The following is a 17,675-nucleotide window of genomic DNA, read 5'->3' on the forward strand; positions in this document are numbered from 1 at the left end:
CTTTGTTTGCAAAACATTTTCATTTTCATTGAGCCAAGCATCAAATATCGCGATTCATAGTCAAATTCGGTTTTGAAATGCGGCTTGATGCTTGATGAGACTCTGTGTCCGATACCCCGTCACTAATCTAATAAATATTGAAAAGTTTTTCGTAGTTTTTTTGAACACCCATTAAAATGGCATTAATGATAATTGCTTGGAAAGTGGGGACAGTTCACCTCGACACGTACATATATAGAAATAGAGTCAAAAAGCCAACAATCAATAGTTCTCTATACTGCGTTCATGTGACTGTCATCAATTAGTGAACGCTTGACGTACTTTTGCTATTTTATAAATTTATGAAGTGCTCTCCCCCCATGTCTGTAAGCGATTGTGTGGGCTCTCCGGTACACCTGCCAATCGGTGGCACACATTTGAGGCAAAATTTCGCTGTTTTGTCAAACAAAATCCAGCCAGAGCCGAGTCGTAAAAGTTTGTTGAAACACGCAACATCAAAATATTTGACAGCGAACCGTTATGCCGACATTGACGATGATCCCAGAAGAGGAAAATATAATACTATGGCTCACGCAAACTTGATTTATGCTCACTAATTGTCTTATGAAGACGTTTAGAGGTTTTGGCTATCATTGAGTTTTCGAATACCCTAAAAACCCACTACTAATGTTTGCCAAAATCAATATGTTTTTTTTTCCACCTGTCACCCCTCATCAGAGCCTTTTAATCACCAATTAAAAAAACGACCCACAAAACTCACAGACCCCTAATAGCAAACATGGAAAATCAATTTTCCTAAAATATTCTTTGGGAATGGCGCTATTTCCCGATAATCCCCATATACTAAAGATAATGCCCGTATTATTAGTACTGGCAAACAAATGTCGAGCGTATCTATAGATACAAAGTATGTGTGTCTGAAAATATTTGCATATACCCGAGGCATATATAAAGTGCCTACCAATCGTCCGTCAAGTGCAGCCAAAAAATTTTGCTAGTCATTCAAAGGACAGACTGTTCGATCCACTCGGATCAACTCATTGGGACTGGGACAGAAATAGGGGCAGACAGGCAACCTGCCAGACACTTAATTGGTTGTTGTGCTTAACATAATAACAGCCGAGGAGGTCACATAATAGACACACCATCCATCCATCCAATGCAACCCCTCCAACCTGTCCTGGGGGTAGTTCGAGTGCCTTTCGACTGCCAATAGACTTATATTTTAGTTGGCTGGTCCGAAGGAAAGAGGTAACAAACTGCTTGCCAACAGTCGGTAGCACCGAATACATAACAAACGCACTGAGCACCAGTAGCCAGTATATAAATAATACAAATAGCCAGATAGAAGTTCTGGGCGCGACCAACCGACCGACTGACTTATAACAACGATAAAAAGCCTGCTAAACAACTTAAAGTTCGAAATGCGACGACAAGTGTCTAGAAGCGCCGGATGATGTCATTTTGGCAGTTTTATTATCGATTGTTTTTGTGTAATAATTAATTAAGCATTCGAATGTTTCTCGATTTGTCTGTCTGTAACCACAAAGTACCGCCAGCTGACCTTGAAATTCTATAGGATCATGTGTACCTAATACTTCCAAGGGGTATCTCTGTTGTGGAACGTCAAGTGCTTAAATTCCTCTTGCATTATCTTGGTGGGATTAGGGAAATAAAGATAAGATCCACACAGGTGACATTCGAATGTGGGTTAAATTAAAGAGAGACATAAAAGATCTAAAGCCCGACATTACTTACAAATCTTTCCCAGCACGTTCTTTCCAAAATATACTTTAACAAAACTGAAACCTAATATTAGAGTACCTTGAAAGCTATATTGGTTATACAAATTTTTTTGTTAAAAACAACCAGTTTAAATTTTTTTTTAAGTATAAATATCTTCTAAGATTGCAAACTTTTTTAAGAGTATCTTTATCTTTCTTATTCCCTATTTGAAAGATATCCCTATTCTTAAAGCCATTTTACCTCGTTTCTCCTTGATATGGCTGTCGTACTGGGAATTGCTGCGTGCGAAGTTGATCGACGCCATGGTGGACTGGAATTCGTGGTATTCCTGGTCACTGGGGGATTCGTTGCTGCGGCCACTTTGCGTTGCCAGAGTCTGATAATCCTGGCGCAGACTCTTGCTGAAAGTGCCGATGCCACTGAGGGCGTGGGCAGCTGATGCGGAGTGCGGAGTGCTAGGCGACGCGGATACCGGTGCGGATGCGGATACGGATGAGGTAGCGGATGCGGATGCGGAGGCCGGGGTTGTGGGTCGCGTGGGTGTGGACACAATCACTATACTGCTAGCGGGTCGACCCTCAGTATCTGAATCGTTATCGATGCCGGTTTCGTTTTCGTTGTCAGCCGCGGCGATATTTTCAATTCGTATCTGCGAGATATTCCCGGCGCCCGGCGACGTTTCGATTAGTTTGCGCGACGTCGAGGATGAGGATGAAGTGGATCTGGTCGTGGTGCTGGTTATCGTTCTGTGGCTTACAATTTTCCGTGACTCTTCCGACGAAGAACCGCTCAATTGGCACGTTGCAGCTGGACTAACCAGAGTGCCGGTTTGCGGTTGCTCCTTCGTGCCAATCGGCGTGGATGTTAGCAGGGTCTTCGTGGTGGTGCCCAGCGCCAGTTCTTTGGGCCTGGGCCTTTGCGGCGTCGACTCTGCGGTGGCGTTGCCACCCACCTGGACAGTTGTTTGTTGGTACAAACGCCGGCGGGGGTTGCTACCACCGCCCACGGTAATGTCAATGTTGCCGGTTGCCATGGGGATCTCCTGGCGACCAAACGAGTCGGTCTCGTCTCTCTGATAGTAGTCTGCCTCGGTCAGTTCCGATTCCTGTTCCAGCTTGATGAGAATTCTTCGGCCGCCGGCAGTCAGATCCACACTCCGCGGAGGAGTCACACTGGATCGCTCGCTGGAGTAGCTGGACCGGGACCAGGATGGCGAATCTCTGGGTGAGACATAGCCCTCGCCGTGGCGGTAGATCTTCTCCTCGGCATAGCCCCCATCGCTGGTCATTGAGGACGTGATGATGGTCCTTACTCCGTCGGCTGCGGGCACCTCTCTCACAGTTCTCTCGCCCTCAAGAAAGCGCTCCACCTCCTTAATGTCCTTTTTCTTGGTCCTGCGAGTGGTTCTCAGGGTCACATTAAACGGCGACAATTGCTCCTCCACGTTGCCCTGCTCGGCGCCAGGACTCATCCGGCTCGTGGTGCGGAGAGTGACGTTAAACGGGCTGGCCACCTGCTCGCTGGTGACTTCCACACGTCGCGGCGGAGTCGTATGCCGCAGCTGGACTTGCTGGAAGGCCAGCTTGGCTGCCTCCGCCTCGGCCAGGCCCCGCTGCCTCTCCTGTCGCAGCCGACGCTCGATTTCGTGGACATCAATCTCGAAAGGATTCTCGGCATCGTAGTCCTCCTGGTCGTCACCCAGACGCAACTCATCAGAGCTCTGCTCGGCGGGTCGCTTGGAAGGACTCGAACCATCGGACCATACCTTTTCGTACTGGGCCACCTTCTGGCGCAGTCTCTGCTGGTTGGGGGAGGGCGACTCCACCACAAACTCCTCACGGTTGGAGCTGCTCGACGTGGTCAGGGACGTGGTGATGGTTTTCATATATGTACGCGTCACCGTGGAGGTCTCCAGCTGTTGGTCCTGCACCTCCTCCTCCACGTGTTCTCTCGAGGACTTCTGCTCATGCGCACGACGCCGCCGAACAGCTGGGATAGGCGGTACGTCATCGCCGCCACCTCCACGCCCACCTTCTGCTCCTCCGCCGGCATCTATGATTGTTGGATCCCCTGGCTTGGATCCTGGATCTCCGCTATCAGCCATGATAGCATCGGTTTTTCTAGTTGTCCTTTGCTAAGCCAAATGGTCATCGGTTATGGGTTTGCCGTTCGGTTCGTCCTTTGTCCTCTCGCACGCCCGATTTCCACGCCCGTGTTTTCCACCCAAATGCAGAATTGATTTTTCTCACGCACCGCACACACACACACACTTTTCACCAGGCCTTTGCCGAATTTTCCTTTTTTGAACAACCCCTGAACGGCCTTCAGTTTATTTTTCGGCACGTAATTAAACTAGAATTTGTTTAAACGCAGAAACACGCTTCTTCCCTTTGATTATATTTGACACTGAAGCTTTCGGCTTTTCGGGGTTTTATTGCGAGACAATATAAAGTCGAGACCAGCCTGAGATTATCTCACGGGGCTGGGTTAGGTAAGAAATTTCGGATTTGTGCACACACTCTTCAAATTCTCACTACTCCCCGACCAACAAACATTCAAATTGGATTGAGTTTTGGGGTTTGGTTGGGTTTTTTTTCATTGCCTGGTGGGCAGGCGGCTTTATCACATTATGTCCGCCGATTCAGGCGTTCAGGGCGCTCCGCGATTCCAATCCGCAGTCGTAGAAAGCCGGTTCGATACTGACTAGCTGGATGGCTGAGCTCCCACCGACATCCAATATGCTACGCCTTGTCCAGTCCGAGCGCCGAGTCGTGAGATTCGTGAGGCCGGCAGAGAACCAGCTCCATCGCATAGTAATCGTAGTAAAGCTCATGTTACCCAGCAGCCTCTGTGGCTGTCTGTGTGTGTGGTGGTATTCGGTTCAAAGCCGTGAGAGTCCCGGAGAGCCAAGCCAAGAGACCAGGGTAGAACCGGCAGTGAGTGCTCAGAGTTTTATTTACGCATTTTGATGGATGTTGTTGTTACCACTCCGGCACATACTCACCAAGTTTAAAGCAACTGCTTGTCTTGTTATTATTTGGGGCTCAGAGGCGTAGTAGCCGGCTTTTGTCAAGGGGGGTTTTTGGGGGAATACTCCAAAATAGTTTCAGCGGAGTTAAAAATTAGAGTTCTACTTTCTTTTTATAAGATTTAGGCTAGTAAAAATATTAATTTAATATATTTAAGAAGACATTCCGATCACCATATAAAACTTTCAAAAACTTTATTTAAAACACCTATCAATTTTCATATAAAAAATCATAATTTAAGAATCTATTATTTTCAGTGTCGTTTTAAAAAAACGTTAATATTTAGCTTTCCTCAACTACGCAAAAGCTCCATTAAAAGGGTGGTGGTAGCACAACATTTACTGATAAGCCGCTCAGAGAATACCAGGTCTCTCCCTTTCTGGTAGTCTTAGGTTTTACATGAATGGGTGGCCGTTAACTGGGTGGCCTTTAAACACTGCGACCCTTTGTAATAATTGTAATTCCCTTGCACCTTCTCTGCATGACATCATAAAGCGTGAGAAAATATCAATTACACGGCCCTTGGGTGGTTGTTTGAGCCTATATGGATTATTATTATTTACACACAACCCTGGTGGATCGCTTTCAGTACCCGAGCTTTCGGGCTGCAGCTGAGAGCCACAGTGGCTGCACCACCCGAATGCCCGAATGTGGGTCAGCATGCGCCGTCCAAGCTCAAGTTACGGCGCTATGAATTAATGAAAGTCATTCATGAAAGTCGACCGGAGAGGGAAATCCAAACAAATGTTTGTTTTTTTTCTTTTCAGAGCCGAGCTTACATAATCACGAACAGAAAATAAACAAGTTTGCCGTGTATTTTGAAAAACAGACTAGTCTAATGACGTCACGCTTTGGTGATTGCATCTGATATGACCGACAGAGTGTTTGTTGACAAGCCTAGAAGTTAGCCTTGGAATCTGGAGTTGCACCTCAGACGGCCAAAAGCAATTTGCTGGCAAGGCAATTGAATTAGTAATGCATAGACAAATTAATATGCTAGACTGGACAAAAGGTCGAAAGCGAAAGATAACTAGATCTACTGCATCACTATTAGTGGCAATATCTCTCAAAGCGTTCCATCTCAATAATAACCCCACTTTTGACCGCCACTTGGGGCATCTTGTAAAATATAAATTACCGAAAAACATCCATAAGCCAAAAGTAAACATAAGTGGCAACAACAGCTGGCCCCTAAAATAGTGCCAACCCACAAAAAAAAAAACAAAAGAGGCAACCCAAAGTGGCGCCTTCTTGAGAGAATTCACATGTTCAATTTCATTTTACAGCATAATTTTGTTTACGAGCTGCCCTGGGTGTGAGCCACTGCAACGGTTGTAAATTGTAAAGTGGGTGCCACTTGAAAGGCAATAACTAATTAAGTTTAAACTTATGTAGATAAGTGTAAATACATAAGGGAGAAACATAAATTATAATTGGAAAGTCTAATAAAAATATTGAGAAAGAGATTTACATTAGGTAAAATTCCAATAAATTCCAAATTCAAATAAATAGAACCCTTTCAAATATATAGAACCAACCATTCAAATATATGAAATTGTAGAAACACTTTTATAAAAATGTTTTTTAAATAAAGGGTTATAGAGGGTATTTATCTACTATACTACACTATACCTTACTTTACCATGCTACTTTATGGTACCATACTACTGCACCATTACCTTGAAACCAACATAATAGCTAAATTAGGTAACTAGGACTATAAAATAGTAATAAAGGAATTCATATGTATGTAAGTTTTACAAAACATATATTAACTTCCCAAAGAATCTCAATTTTTACTTTTTTCTTTACCAAAAATGATTGCAACATCTCTAGGTTACTTCTCAAAAATCAGAACCAAATCTCCTATTTGCTAAACCACAAATAGCATTAAAATTGGTTAACCTCAAACGCAGTCAACTGATACCCTCAATATGTAAACTTATGACCTAGAAGAAAATATGTATTCCAATGCCTAATTTTAGACTGTCTATATTTATATCTCAATCCTCCAGCACTCAATTGGACTTTGGAGCAAACATTTCGCATAAACAATTATTTCCGTTCCCGAAAAGTTCGATTTTTAGCACTTTCAATATTTCTTTTCCCCCACGATGTATTCAATGTTATCCGTTTATTTCACACCTAGCCATAAACTTGCTCACTTTAATGGAATGGCAAACGAAAAAGGCTTCTTGATCTTCAAATATTGACTTCAAGGCACCACAATCGTTTCTTTAAACAGAAATTCATCTAGTGGAAAGATTTCCAAAAATATATATAGTATGTAGTTCTACGGTTAAAGCTATGGGTCTCTTTAAGAGGCAATTAAAGGCATTCAAATTTCTTTAAAGATCGGGCCAAGAAAGTTTATTTGCGAAAAAATTAAGCTATGTAAACGACATAAACTATTAGCTATACACAAATACAAATATTTCAACCGACCGGACCTCGGATAAGTCGAAAAGCAATTAAAATAATGCGAACTGGGCAACTGTCAACGATTTGATTTGTTTGAATTGCGGAATTTGCATATGTCTAGATATCATCATCCGTGCCCGATTTCTACGTGCGAAAAATTATAAAATTATTTTCGAAAATCCGTATTTTTAGCTATCCTACGCCTACGTATATACCCCGATATATATCCAACTAACTCATATGTTTCGCATTTGATGAAGGCGCGTGGGTGTTCGACAAAAACGTTTATTGTAAGATACAAAATAGTCGTATATATTTGCAAACATTTTGATCAAAATTTATAGTGTTGGAATTTTGTATCATTTTATTTCGGATTTTATTGGCACAGGATTTGTGGAATTATATAAAATCTCTATGTTAAGGCTGTCAAATAGATTTAGATTATTACACCTAAACATGACAGGCGATTAAAATTTATAAATATTACAACAAACATAAAGAATATCCGAGATATTAAGACTAAATGACATCAACTACCAGATAGAATGCATCATCTTTTCGTCTACTAATCTTTGTAGAGGTAATTAATCATTTAAATGTATGTCCTATTTGTTTTAAAAATAAATAAGTGTATACACACAAGTCCCATAAACAAGCAACCAAAACGATGCAACTGAAAACCCAGAAACTCTGAAACTCTATTTTTAATCGCATTTATCCCCGTGACAAGACAAGTTCGAGTAGAGCAAGCCAAAAAATAAGTTAACTAAAAAGAAAAATGCTGCTAAATTTGAAAATAAACCCAAAAGCAGGGCGAGAAAATTATACGAAAATAGCCCAGCCAGCCCAGTCCCATCCCGTAGCGTCCCTTGAGATATTTCATACGAAACAAGCCCCTAAAAATAGTATAGCCCAAAAGTGAATCAAGCGGCAAGATGCAGCCAAGTTTGTTGTCGGGAAACTTTGGGGCCTAACAAGACAATGGGATTGAAACCAGACAGAACAAATGCAATTTATAAATAACAGAATGAAGCCATTTCCACTGTGACATCAGCACCGGACCTGGCATCATCACCGCACTAGTACACCGGATTGGAACATAAAAAGGCATTCACACCGCGTTGTGCTTTTGTCTATAAACAACTTTTCCGAATAATCGAGGCAATACTCGTTGCGTTTCAATATAAAAAGTGATCTCATTGGTGGTTTCACTCGTCGGGCTAAGTACGCAAAACAAAAGGCTCAAACCTTGTCTATCAGCTTGCAACAAAAAGCGATCACACGCCGCTCAATCAATTATATTCGACTTGTGCCAGTAATTGCAGGCCAAAGGAAATGGCTTTTTTGCATTGTCCTAGGCAAAAATAGGCTTATAATAAAATATAAATATTTTAAACTTATGGTATTTGTACTTATCGGTTAACCAGAGGCAGGCGATCGAATTAAGAAAAAGCATAATCAGTACCAGTAAAAGAAAACCTCAGAACTTTAATGTAAAACTTTAAGCTTTTAAGTATACAAGATTCAAATCTGCTTAATGTTAGAAAAAGAATAGATTTCAAATACCTTCAAGAAACCCTCAACTAAACAAACTGACAGCTAGATTGATAAATGATTTAAATATAAAAACCAAATATTTTCTTGCACCACCCCCATACGTGAAAAATATTAAATAACAATGATTATCTCATTCTCAACACTTGCCAATTGCTAAAAGCCACAAACATATTCCCAGATCTATACACAATGTATGAGTGGATAACAATTCATCGATTCGTTTGGCATTCAATGGTTTTGGTCGGTATTGGCGATTGCAATTTGCACGATTGCCAAAAAAATTTATATTCAGCTTCCATTTTGGCGACAACATTATGTCATTACCTTTGACTGAGCGCACCTAAACCCAAAAACCGAAAATAGCCAACAAATAGTGTTCGAACCAAGCGGCGAAAGGTGAAATAAAGACCAAGAATCTAGGGCATAGTCTACTTTCGAGCGATGATGTCAGTAGGACGGGCTGGGCCAGTGCTGTTGATGCGGATACGGATGATGGCAGACGTGGGCCGATGGCGGTGTCTGGGTCAAGTTCGGTTGACATTTTACAATAAACAAAAAGCACATCGCTCTGATTCAACAAAGTTCAATGCTTTGCCAAGAGAAAATCAAATAATTTACACGTTATTTGTGTGTTGAAGGGGACGAGCTGATAGATGTCACCTTAAAGAATTCAGCAATGACTCACACACGGCACCCAGAAAGACCTAGACCAAGAGTATTAGGAATCAGTATCAATAAGATCTTACCTTGCAGCTGCAATATCGTCATCTGATATTCGGCAAGCTTCTCGTCGATATAGTCCTGCGATTGATTCGCAATGATTTCGGCTGTTGACGGGCCAAACTCCTCTTCGTCATCGTAAATCACATAGGATTTAGGTTGCGGAGGCTCCAATGGCACGCCCACGAAATCGATCTGGTCCTGGGCCAGTCCTCCGTGTGCTCCCTGTCCTCCGTGTTGTCTCGGTTGTGGTGGTATGAGCGGTGCCCCCTGCTGCTGGTAATACTGCTGCGGGGGAGCCGGCTGTGATGGTTGGTACTGATGATGGGACAGCGGCGTCTGTCGATTGCTGTAGTTGAAGTCCGAGCTCGGAGTCTGGCATACGATGGGCGATGGGGTTGGGGACAGCTGGAACGAGCTGGTCGGCTGACCGTACGAGTTCTGGTGCTGCAGCGGCGCCGGACGGAAAGGACGCGGTGCCGGCGATGCTCCTCCATAGCCGTACCCGGCTGCCGGTGGCTGTTGGTAGGGAGCCGGCGATTGATTGCCACCCGGCCACTGGGGACGGGGGTGCGGGATGTTGGTGCTGCCGCGCTGACCCCTCACCTGGTTAATCGGTGCCGGTGACATCGCATGACCGTAGGGCCTGGGTCCGGAAATAATTGGTGGCGGACTGGGCGCCGTTGTCCACGGCGAGGGCGGACGATACAAGAAGGACGAGGGCGACGGAGAGGCAGGATTGGGGGCCCGTGGATTCCAGCCACGTGGCCCGTTCCCGTACGGCGGCGGTTGCTGCCCGGACATCTTCACGGCAATCGGTTAACGCGATCGAAGGTAAAGTATTGATTTTTTGCGGGTTTACGATTTAGATTTTGGTATTATGGCACAAAGACTTTTGGACGGGGCTATGGCGTTTAATTTAACATATTACACTGCCGAAAAAAATTGCAAAAAGCAAATTAGCACTAAAATTATATAAAATATTTTTTCTTTCAAAAAAGATGATGTATCACATGTTCATTAGCACAAAACAATCACCTGAACGTCCAACCTAATTATGTCAAGTGGACAAAATAGCATAAAAAATACGCAACTGAAACATAAATAAATCATGACCTATTCTCGAAAGGCGGTACCTAGCCAATTTCACCAGACTATATACACTATATCTATATGATCTCTAACGGAAGTGGTCGAAACATTTATACAATCTTTTTAAAAATGGCTCTGACGTTAGAGCGGGAAGACTGAGAGGTTTCCAAAAGAGTGTTCAGTAAGATGTCACATATATTAGTCGAAATATATATCTTGAACAGGCTCATAATTTACAATGTATGAAAATTACCATTATGCTATATAGATTGAAAAAAGCAAGAGCATCATGGAAAAAAGGAGACCAGCACGCGGATTAGCTTCTGTCAAAATTGTTTGAAGGCCTCAAAAGTCTGAGGTATATATTCTTGGCAGAGTGTACACAGGAACCTTGAGAATGTCTCATAACATTGATAGTATTGGATGCTCAGTGAAAGTGAAATTAGCTTTCTATATGTATGAGTTGGTTTAAGAAAATAATTGAAAGTTTTTCAAAGTAAACAAAATAAATCAAGAATAGAATCATAAATCACTTGAATAATAGAAGTAATGAAAGATTAATAAACATCCTATAAACATTTTTTTGAGGAATTTAAGTCTATACAACTTTTAATAAAACTGGAAAAAAAAACTGAAAAATGAAAAAATGTCAACTCTTAAAATTTCTTAAAAAAATAAATGAAGATATTTCCAGAAACATTTTTGCATATTTTTGCTAAGAAACTGTTCGTCATCTGCTTCCAATATTTCAATTCATTTATGGATTGTCCAAAAAACCAAAAATTGCACAGTGTAGGCGGATGGGATGGGATCTGAATCAGTGTCGGTCCACCAGGGGCACCACTTAAAAGCACACGTCCCCCATCGCACCACTGCCAAGAAGAAAACTCATGCAGACTTTTCACTTTGCGGCGGCGGTTTTTGGTTGTTGCTTTCGAATTATTCAAAAATAGAAATGAACTCAGTTCGTTAAACTTTTGGTCGGAAACCATGCCGAGAGCAGAGAAAAGATGCCAACGTTCCGAGTGCAGCCTCGCATGCTTCACTTTATTCTGGGACCACTTTTAATTGCCATCCACTTTATGGCACTATCTCTTTTTTTTACATCCAGCGATATTAGTTCATCCTTAGGTTGAAGCACTTTCTATAATATTTATTTCCCGCACCGGAAAACGTGGAAAAACACGTTTTTTCTCAAATCCCAAAGCACTTCACTGTCGATTATGTAATCCATTGAAAATTGGTAATTATTTGGCAAAAATTCATTGAAATCTTCACCAATCGTTTAAGACACAAAGCCAGAAAGGCAAATTACTTTGTAACGTTACACACCGTATATTTGCTTTGATTTCACGCTACAATTCTTTGCGCGAACAATTCCAATTGAATTTCTATATATTCAGATATATATATAGATGAACGTGTATATATGCGTGGATGGCAGGAAAGAAGACTTTTCAATGAAAAACTTTAGATGTTAGAGGAAGAACCGAGAACAACACTCGACGAGCACGAAACACTAACTGAATCGCAGGAGCCAACTAGCCGCCGATCTTTGGGAAATTTCGAAAATTTTCGAAACGATTCGATACGATCGGCACTCGGAAAAATCTGCCGGCTTTTTTTTTGGAGCATGCGCCCTTGAGTAAATTGTGCTCCTCTTTGTTTTTGTTTTGATCAGTTCATTCTAAACAAGGCTAATGGGGAAAAAAGGGGGCGATAAAGTATCTTGAAGAACGCAGTACACAAAAGTTGGCGTCCCAAGCGATGAAAGAAGAAATGAATGATTTTGCAAATAAATAATTCAAAACGAACCACTACCAAAGTGTATATATTTTATATGTTCTAACAACAACAAAATAATTACAACAACCGACGAAAACAAAAACAAAAAAAAATATTTAAAAACAAAATTTATTAATTTTTTTTCGGGCTTGCTTAGGTGATACCTATGAGAATCGAGGAGGAGGGCACTATTTTTTAAATTAATTGTTTTTAAAAATTTTATTTTATTACGACCAAAGTAAACCATCTTCTGGAATATCGTCATACGCAAAAAAATGGTAAGGGCTTACTCTTTATTAGCATCCGACCATAAGGTGCCCATAAAAGTAGGCAATGAATATATGAGTGTTTACATTTTCAGATTTATAATTTATTAATTTATTTATAATTTATTATTTTATTTATTTATTAATTTTATAACTTATATTTTATATGTAATAAAACAACAAAATAATTACAACAACCAACAAAAACAAAAAAAAACAAAAATATTAAAAAAAAAAATAAATAATTTTTTTGACTTTTCGGGCATACTTAGGTGCAACCTATGAGAATCGAGGAGGAGGGCGCTATTTTTAAGATTAATTATTTTTAAAAATTTTATTAAATTATGTCCAAAGTAAACCATCTTCTGGAATAATATCATACGCAACAAAATGATAAGGGTTTACTAATTATTACTATACAACTACTAGGTGCCCTTAACAGTAGGCAATGGATATATGAGTATTTACATTTTCAGGTTTATAATTTATAAAAAATCAATTTTTCCTTTAAAAACTATCAAAGATTTAAGTTAATTAGGGGTGTAAGGAAGGTTATAAGTATTTAAGGATTTTATGAAATTATTATAGGAATTTTAGTATGTAACCAATAGGGTATAAAGTGAATTTTGAAAAAAGGCCCAAGTCCTTATCTGCATTATTATAAAGGAAATAACATCTATGGTCGTTCGATGATATGACACCTATAGGATATAGTCCGCCGATTCTTATGAAATTTTACAGCACACCACGTGCTGTAAAGCGCAACTGTAAAGCGAAAAAACTGTTAAGCTACAGCTGGTCTGTTAAACAAACAGCTGTTGCTCACAGGGTGCCTCTTGTCAAAATATATTTGTGAACAAATTTTCGGTAAAAATAATGGCCAGCAAGCAATTGGTAAACAAATTGGCCAACCTTGGCCGCCCATGTCAAACATGGATGGCACCATTGGCCGCCGTTCGCCACAAAAGCTCTCGGTGCGATATCGAGAAGGTCACTCACACCGGCCAGGTAAGAAAATAGCTGGGCACTCGGAACCCATCCTGCGATTACGCAAACATTTCGAATAAGTAAACATTTAATTGGTTTCCCCCTAGGTTTTCGACAAGGATGACTACCGCAACGTGCGTTTCACCAACGCCACACGTTATGTGAACGACAACTGGGGCATCAAGCTGATCGAGGAGGTGCCTCCCAAGGAGTGCACCGAACGCGTGGTGTTCTGTGATGGCGGCGATGGTCCCCTTGGCCATCCCAAGGTGTACATCAACCTGGTGAGTTAATCTAAACCATTCAATGACCTATCAATTATTGATTATGCTTATTTTAGGACAAGCCCGGAAATCACACCTGCGGCTACTGTGGCCTGCGTTTTGTTAAGAAGGATGAGCATCATTAGGCCATGACTTTTGGCTCCTAAGCATCTTAAGATCCTGTCTATCCTGTTGCTCTAGCTTAAATTTTAACCTGAATAAAATTACACCTCAAAATGGCCACGACAAGAGAGACTCGAAATCCTTATCAGCCAAGTTTGGCTTTGCTTTTGGGAAACACCTCTAGAAAGATCAGTTTCATTTAGTTACCCCAAGAAGAAAGGACATTTTATTGCACAACACTTTATTTGCATGTTTCTTAAATGATTTGTAATGCTTTGTTGCATTGTGTCCTATGTAAAAGTTAGATAAATCAACTTAACATTAAAGATTAGTTAAACTAAGAAACTGAAAAAAAAGAAAAAAAATTGAATTCCGATTCAAAATACTGTGAGTTGAACTCTACTGCCTGGACAGGGAGCGGATCAATTCACCGCAGGGTGGGTGTATAAATGTTTCAAGGGTGTATAATTAACAAAACTAACTCATATAGCGTATAGTATACATATTTGTTTGCCTGGTAAGCGGTAATATATTGTATGGTGGTTTGATATTTTTTTCGTTTTGCTGCTAAATCACTACGGGCACTTTAGATGCTGACGATCGCAGCATTGAGACACAGACAGTACCACGAGGAATCAATACAATAATACACACAATATCTGCCGCCGTTTCGGCGACTGTTGGTTGGTTGGTTGGTTGGATGCCAGCACTCAGGGGATTGGAATGACCATCAGGGGATCATTGCAATCCGGCTGGACTGCTCTCAAACTCAAAAATGTCACGTTTGCGCCGTTCAACGTGAGCCTGCAATTGCTGGTGCAATCGCCCATGCATCTTTCCGTCTCCATCGCAATCTGGGAGATGTTGCCACCTCCTGAATCGAGCTTGGCCTGCAGAGAGCCCTGGATCGGGGAAATGAAAGTGGGGCACCACCCATCTGGATGGTGGACCCATCTCACAATATATATATGCCCAACGATGGTCACAAGCCAATCGCCAGTCAATAAAATCATGGTCAATAATCGTCGTCATCTGTTGTCTCAAGTGCGTTTCATCTAAAACACCAAACACTAAGGAGAATGTAAACTAAAATGTAGTAGGTTCTAATTTGGATGTTGTGTGGATGCGGTACTATGTTGCCGACGAATCGCCTTAGCCTATCTTCATACTGTTGCTGTTGTTTCTGTTGCTGCAGCAGAGATCGCTTATCTTGATTGGGGCAATAGTTGTTCACCACTGGTCACCAGAGGTTCCGTGGCATGGCATAGCCTTCTTTTGTCACGAATATGTTGCGATCGCCATGGGGCGCCGCAGCACGCTTCTGCTCCCTCTCCTGGGATGACCAAGTTCTCGGTCCCTTACCCATCCCGGGCGAAGTGTCAGCGCCCTCGTGAGTAACGGTGGTCTCCTTGCGCCCGTCTATCATCCTGGTAACAGTGGTGGTCTTATTGCCAGAAGAGTCCTGAGCTACCTTGGTGGTCTCATAGCTGCCGTCCGGCTTGCGCACCGTCTTCGTCATAACACTCTGGCTGAACATCTTCGGACCCTATTTTAACAAAATAAGTGTTTTTAGTTGATGAATCATAGTCACTTGCTTCCAATGGTTTTCACCTGATAGTTGCCATCAAAAACACCACCAAAGGGAGTCATGCCACTTCGCGGCAACATCGGGGTCATGGGAGTCATCATGTCCGGCTTGTTGTTCCTCGGAGGACGTTGGGCGCGAGCGAATGACTTAATCTCTCCATCGGCGGATATGGTGCCATGAATACGTCCCATGATCAGCTCCTCATCCGAAAGCTTTGCGTGCTGATGAGTCCTACGGTAACCTCGTTGATTCGAAGGCAAAATATTGCCCACTTCCGGTTCGCTTGCTTCAACCTTCTCTCCGGGATTCAGACGCTGGATTAACGAGTGCAGCTGATCAGCATAGATCCTAGGTGAAGGCAAAATGAGTTTCTCTCATAAACACTTTTGAGTTTAAGTCAACTTACTCGCCGTCCAAATCAGTGTCCAATGAGATGTCCTTTTGCTGCTCAAATTGCTTCAGAATCTTGCTTTCGAAGCCCGGTTTCAAAAAGTCCTCCTTTAAGTCCCGCTCAAAGCCATCTGAAGGGAGTTTAAAGTAAATAGATATAAATAAATTACATTAAAGCTTATAAACTAAACTTACCATCATTATCGTTCAGCGATTCCAGAAGCCGTTGCAGCTGGCGCTCGAAATGCTTCTGCATCTCCAAAGGACTGGTGAAGACCTGGATGGCGAACTTGCGATCATCGTCGAAGAGCTCGTCATCGGTCTCCGCCTCCTCGAACCACTGCGGCTTCCTGAACTCATCCTTGTTGGAAGCAGACGTCGAAGAGCTGATGGGTGAGAGGAGAAAAGTGAGGGGTAGGATGAGAAATAAATTTCCACCCTTCGGGCCCAATACGCAGCCTCCGAGCACACACACACACATACGAAAAGAAAAAGCAGCCCACACACTGCCAGGCGCTTTTCCGTTCGGTGTGCGTGTGTGTATCCTGGCAAAAATGTATCTATCATGGCAGGTGCCTGGTTATCGATCCGTCGGTGGAAAACGCCGCAGTGCCGCAACTTTTGCCCCATTATTTTTAGACTTGCAATGTAATTAGCTTGCATAATACAGCATTTTAGCTTTGCATTCGACTACTCACTCCTGCTCCTTGGCCGTCTCGGACTGGAACATTTTCTTGAGTATGTCCATTCTAATAGCTCCGCTGCTGATAATTGTTAGAAGATAACTTAAACGCTTGACAGGGCGCAAAGCAAAGTGGTTAAAGGAAACTAAAAGAACCAAAACTACGCAAATGTTTACAGATCTCAGCGATTCCTGTTCGGCGCTTTTATTCTTGTTTTTTTATGGTTTTTTATTTTGCACAACCGTACACGACACCACGACCAAAATTTTTGCCCGAAAAAAACTGTCAACAAAACTGGCAGTTGACAGCCGATCAGCTGACTTCGTGAGCAGTGGCCCGTTCGTGAAATAGTTTCGAGGTCCTGCCAGCTGGTCACACTGTTTGGCGCTTAAATTTAAATTTTAAGTTAATATTCTCAAAAAGTTATGCAAAATACAAAAGAATTTATAAATATGGTGATTGTAAATGTTCAGTTACTGAGATGCTAAGAAAATTCTTCTTTTTTTTAGATGTTTAAAATCTTAATTCTTAAACCGAAGCTAAGTTTATTTTATTTCACATATTTCCCTATTTTTAGATTTTATTGATTTAATTTTTATAAATAGTTTATGGCTGCATTCAGTGTCATATTTTGGCACACATTCATTTTAAATTCCGGTTAGAGTTGATCCGAATTTCGGCCAATTGTTTCCTGGTCTTGGTTCGGTGGGTCATTTTATCTGCTCGGCTTATCAACCAGTTATTGCGGTGACTGTCTTGTTTGTCGTTTTGTTGTGTTGTGTGTGACCGCAAATTGTCTGATAAGTGATAACCGAGCGTAAGAATCGGCACACCGCAGATCTGGGCTCCCAAATAATTCCCCAACTGCCGTATGTAAATGAACACAGAGACTATCCACGATTTATGGAGGCACAGGTCTGAGTTGGAGCCCTACTAACTGCCATTCCCCTAGCTTATCAGCACGTAATCCACCCCATTCCGGACTTATCTCCATATAGTATATAACCATGACCGATAATAAACTC

The 17,675-nt window shown here is 41.8% G+C and overlaps 3 protein-coding genes across 13 annotated transcripts in view; 1 reads left to right on the forward strand and 2 right to left on the reverse strand.

Moving 5' to 3' along the window:
• The window catches only part of Msp300 (Muscle-specific protein 300 kDa), a 109,064-nt gene extending 96,991 nt beyond the window's left edge, over positions 1-12,073 (reverse strand). For 6 of the 11 annotated variants that reach the window (XM_017244158.3, XM_017244157.3, XM_017244151.3 and 3 more), the window contains exons 1-2: positions 11,881-12,073; positions 9,500-10,405 (exon numbers count right to left, since the gene is read on the reverse strand). In XM_017244158.3, coding sequence (XP_017099647.2) covers positions 9,500-10,277 — 778 coding nt within the window. In that variant the 5' untranslated portion in view covers positions 10,278-10,405; positions 11,881-12,073. Of the gene's footprint in view, positions 1-1,986; positions 4,432-9,499; positions 10,406-11,880 lie in introns of those variants that run through there. The other 5 variants (XM_070277072.1, XM_070277070.1, XM_017244155.2 and 2 more) reach the window with 1 other exon arrangement.
• Positions 12,074-13,427: 1,354 nt separating this feature from the next.
• On the forward strand, positions 13,428-14,115 carry ND-13A (NADH dehydrogenase (ubiquinone) 13 kDa A subunit). The gene is made up of 3 exons (XM_017244185.3): positions 13,428-13,624; positions 13,711-13,887; positions 13,944-14,115. Exons 1-3 carry the CDS (start codon positions 13,493-13,495, stop codon positions 14,010-14,012), a joined length of 378 nt encoding a protein of 125 aa, XP_017099674.1. The 5' UTR covers positions 13,428-13,492; the 3' UTR covers positions 14,013-14,115.
• A 902-nt stretch (positions 14,116-15,017) lies between these two features.
• LOC108127240 (uncharacterized) lies at positions 15,018-17,094 on the reverse strand. Its single transcript, XM_017244179.3, has 5 exons — positions 16,666-17,094; positions 16,163-16,353; positions 15,984-16,098; positions 15,601-15,925; positions 15,018-15,535 (listed from the first exon to the last, which is right to left on the reverse strand). Exons 1-5 carry the CDS (start codon positions 16,713-16,715, stop codon positions 15,230-15,232), a joined length of 987 nt encoding a protein of 328 aa, XP_017099668.2. The 5' UTR covers positions 16,716-17,094; the 3' UTR covers positions 15,018-15,229.
• Positions 17,095-17,675: the final 581 nt, after the last annotated feature.

This window comes from Drosophila bipectinata, chromosome 2L (genome assembly GCF_030179905.1).
Source record: "Drosophila bipectinata strain 14024-0381.07 chromosome 2L, DbipHiC1v2, whole genome shotgun sequence".
In the NCBI taxonomy this organism is placed as follows: Eukaryota; Metazoa; Arthropoda; class Insecta; order Diptera; family Drosophilidae; genus Drosophila; species Drosophila bipectinata.

Coding starts and splice junctions, on each gene's coding strand:
- ND-13A (XM_017244185.3), top strand. CDS start 13,493: ATGGCCAGCAAGCAATTGGTAAACAAATTGGCCAACCTTGGCCGCCCA. Junction 13,625..13,710: donor AGGTCACTCACACCGGCCAG/GTAAGAAAATAG, acceptor GTTTCCCCCTAG/GTTTTCGACAAGGATGACTA. Junction 13,888..13,943: donor CCAAGGTGTACATCAACCTG/GTGAGTTAATCT, acceptor TGCTTATTTTAG/GACAAGCCCGGAAATCACAC.
- LOC108127240 (XM_017244179.3), bottom strand. CDS start 16,715: ATGGACATACTCAAGAAAATGTTCCAGTCCGAGACGGCCAAGGAGCAG. Junction 16,354..16,665: donor GAGACGGCCAAGGAGCAGGA/GTGAGTAGTCGA, acceptor CTCACCCATCAG/CTCTTCGACGTCTGCTTCCA. Junction 16,099..16,162: donor ATCGCTGAACGATAATGATG/GTAAGTTTAGTT, acceptor AACTCCCTTCAG/ATGGCTTTGAGCGGGACTTA.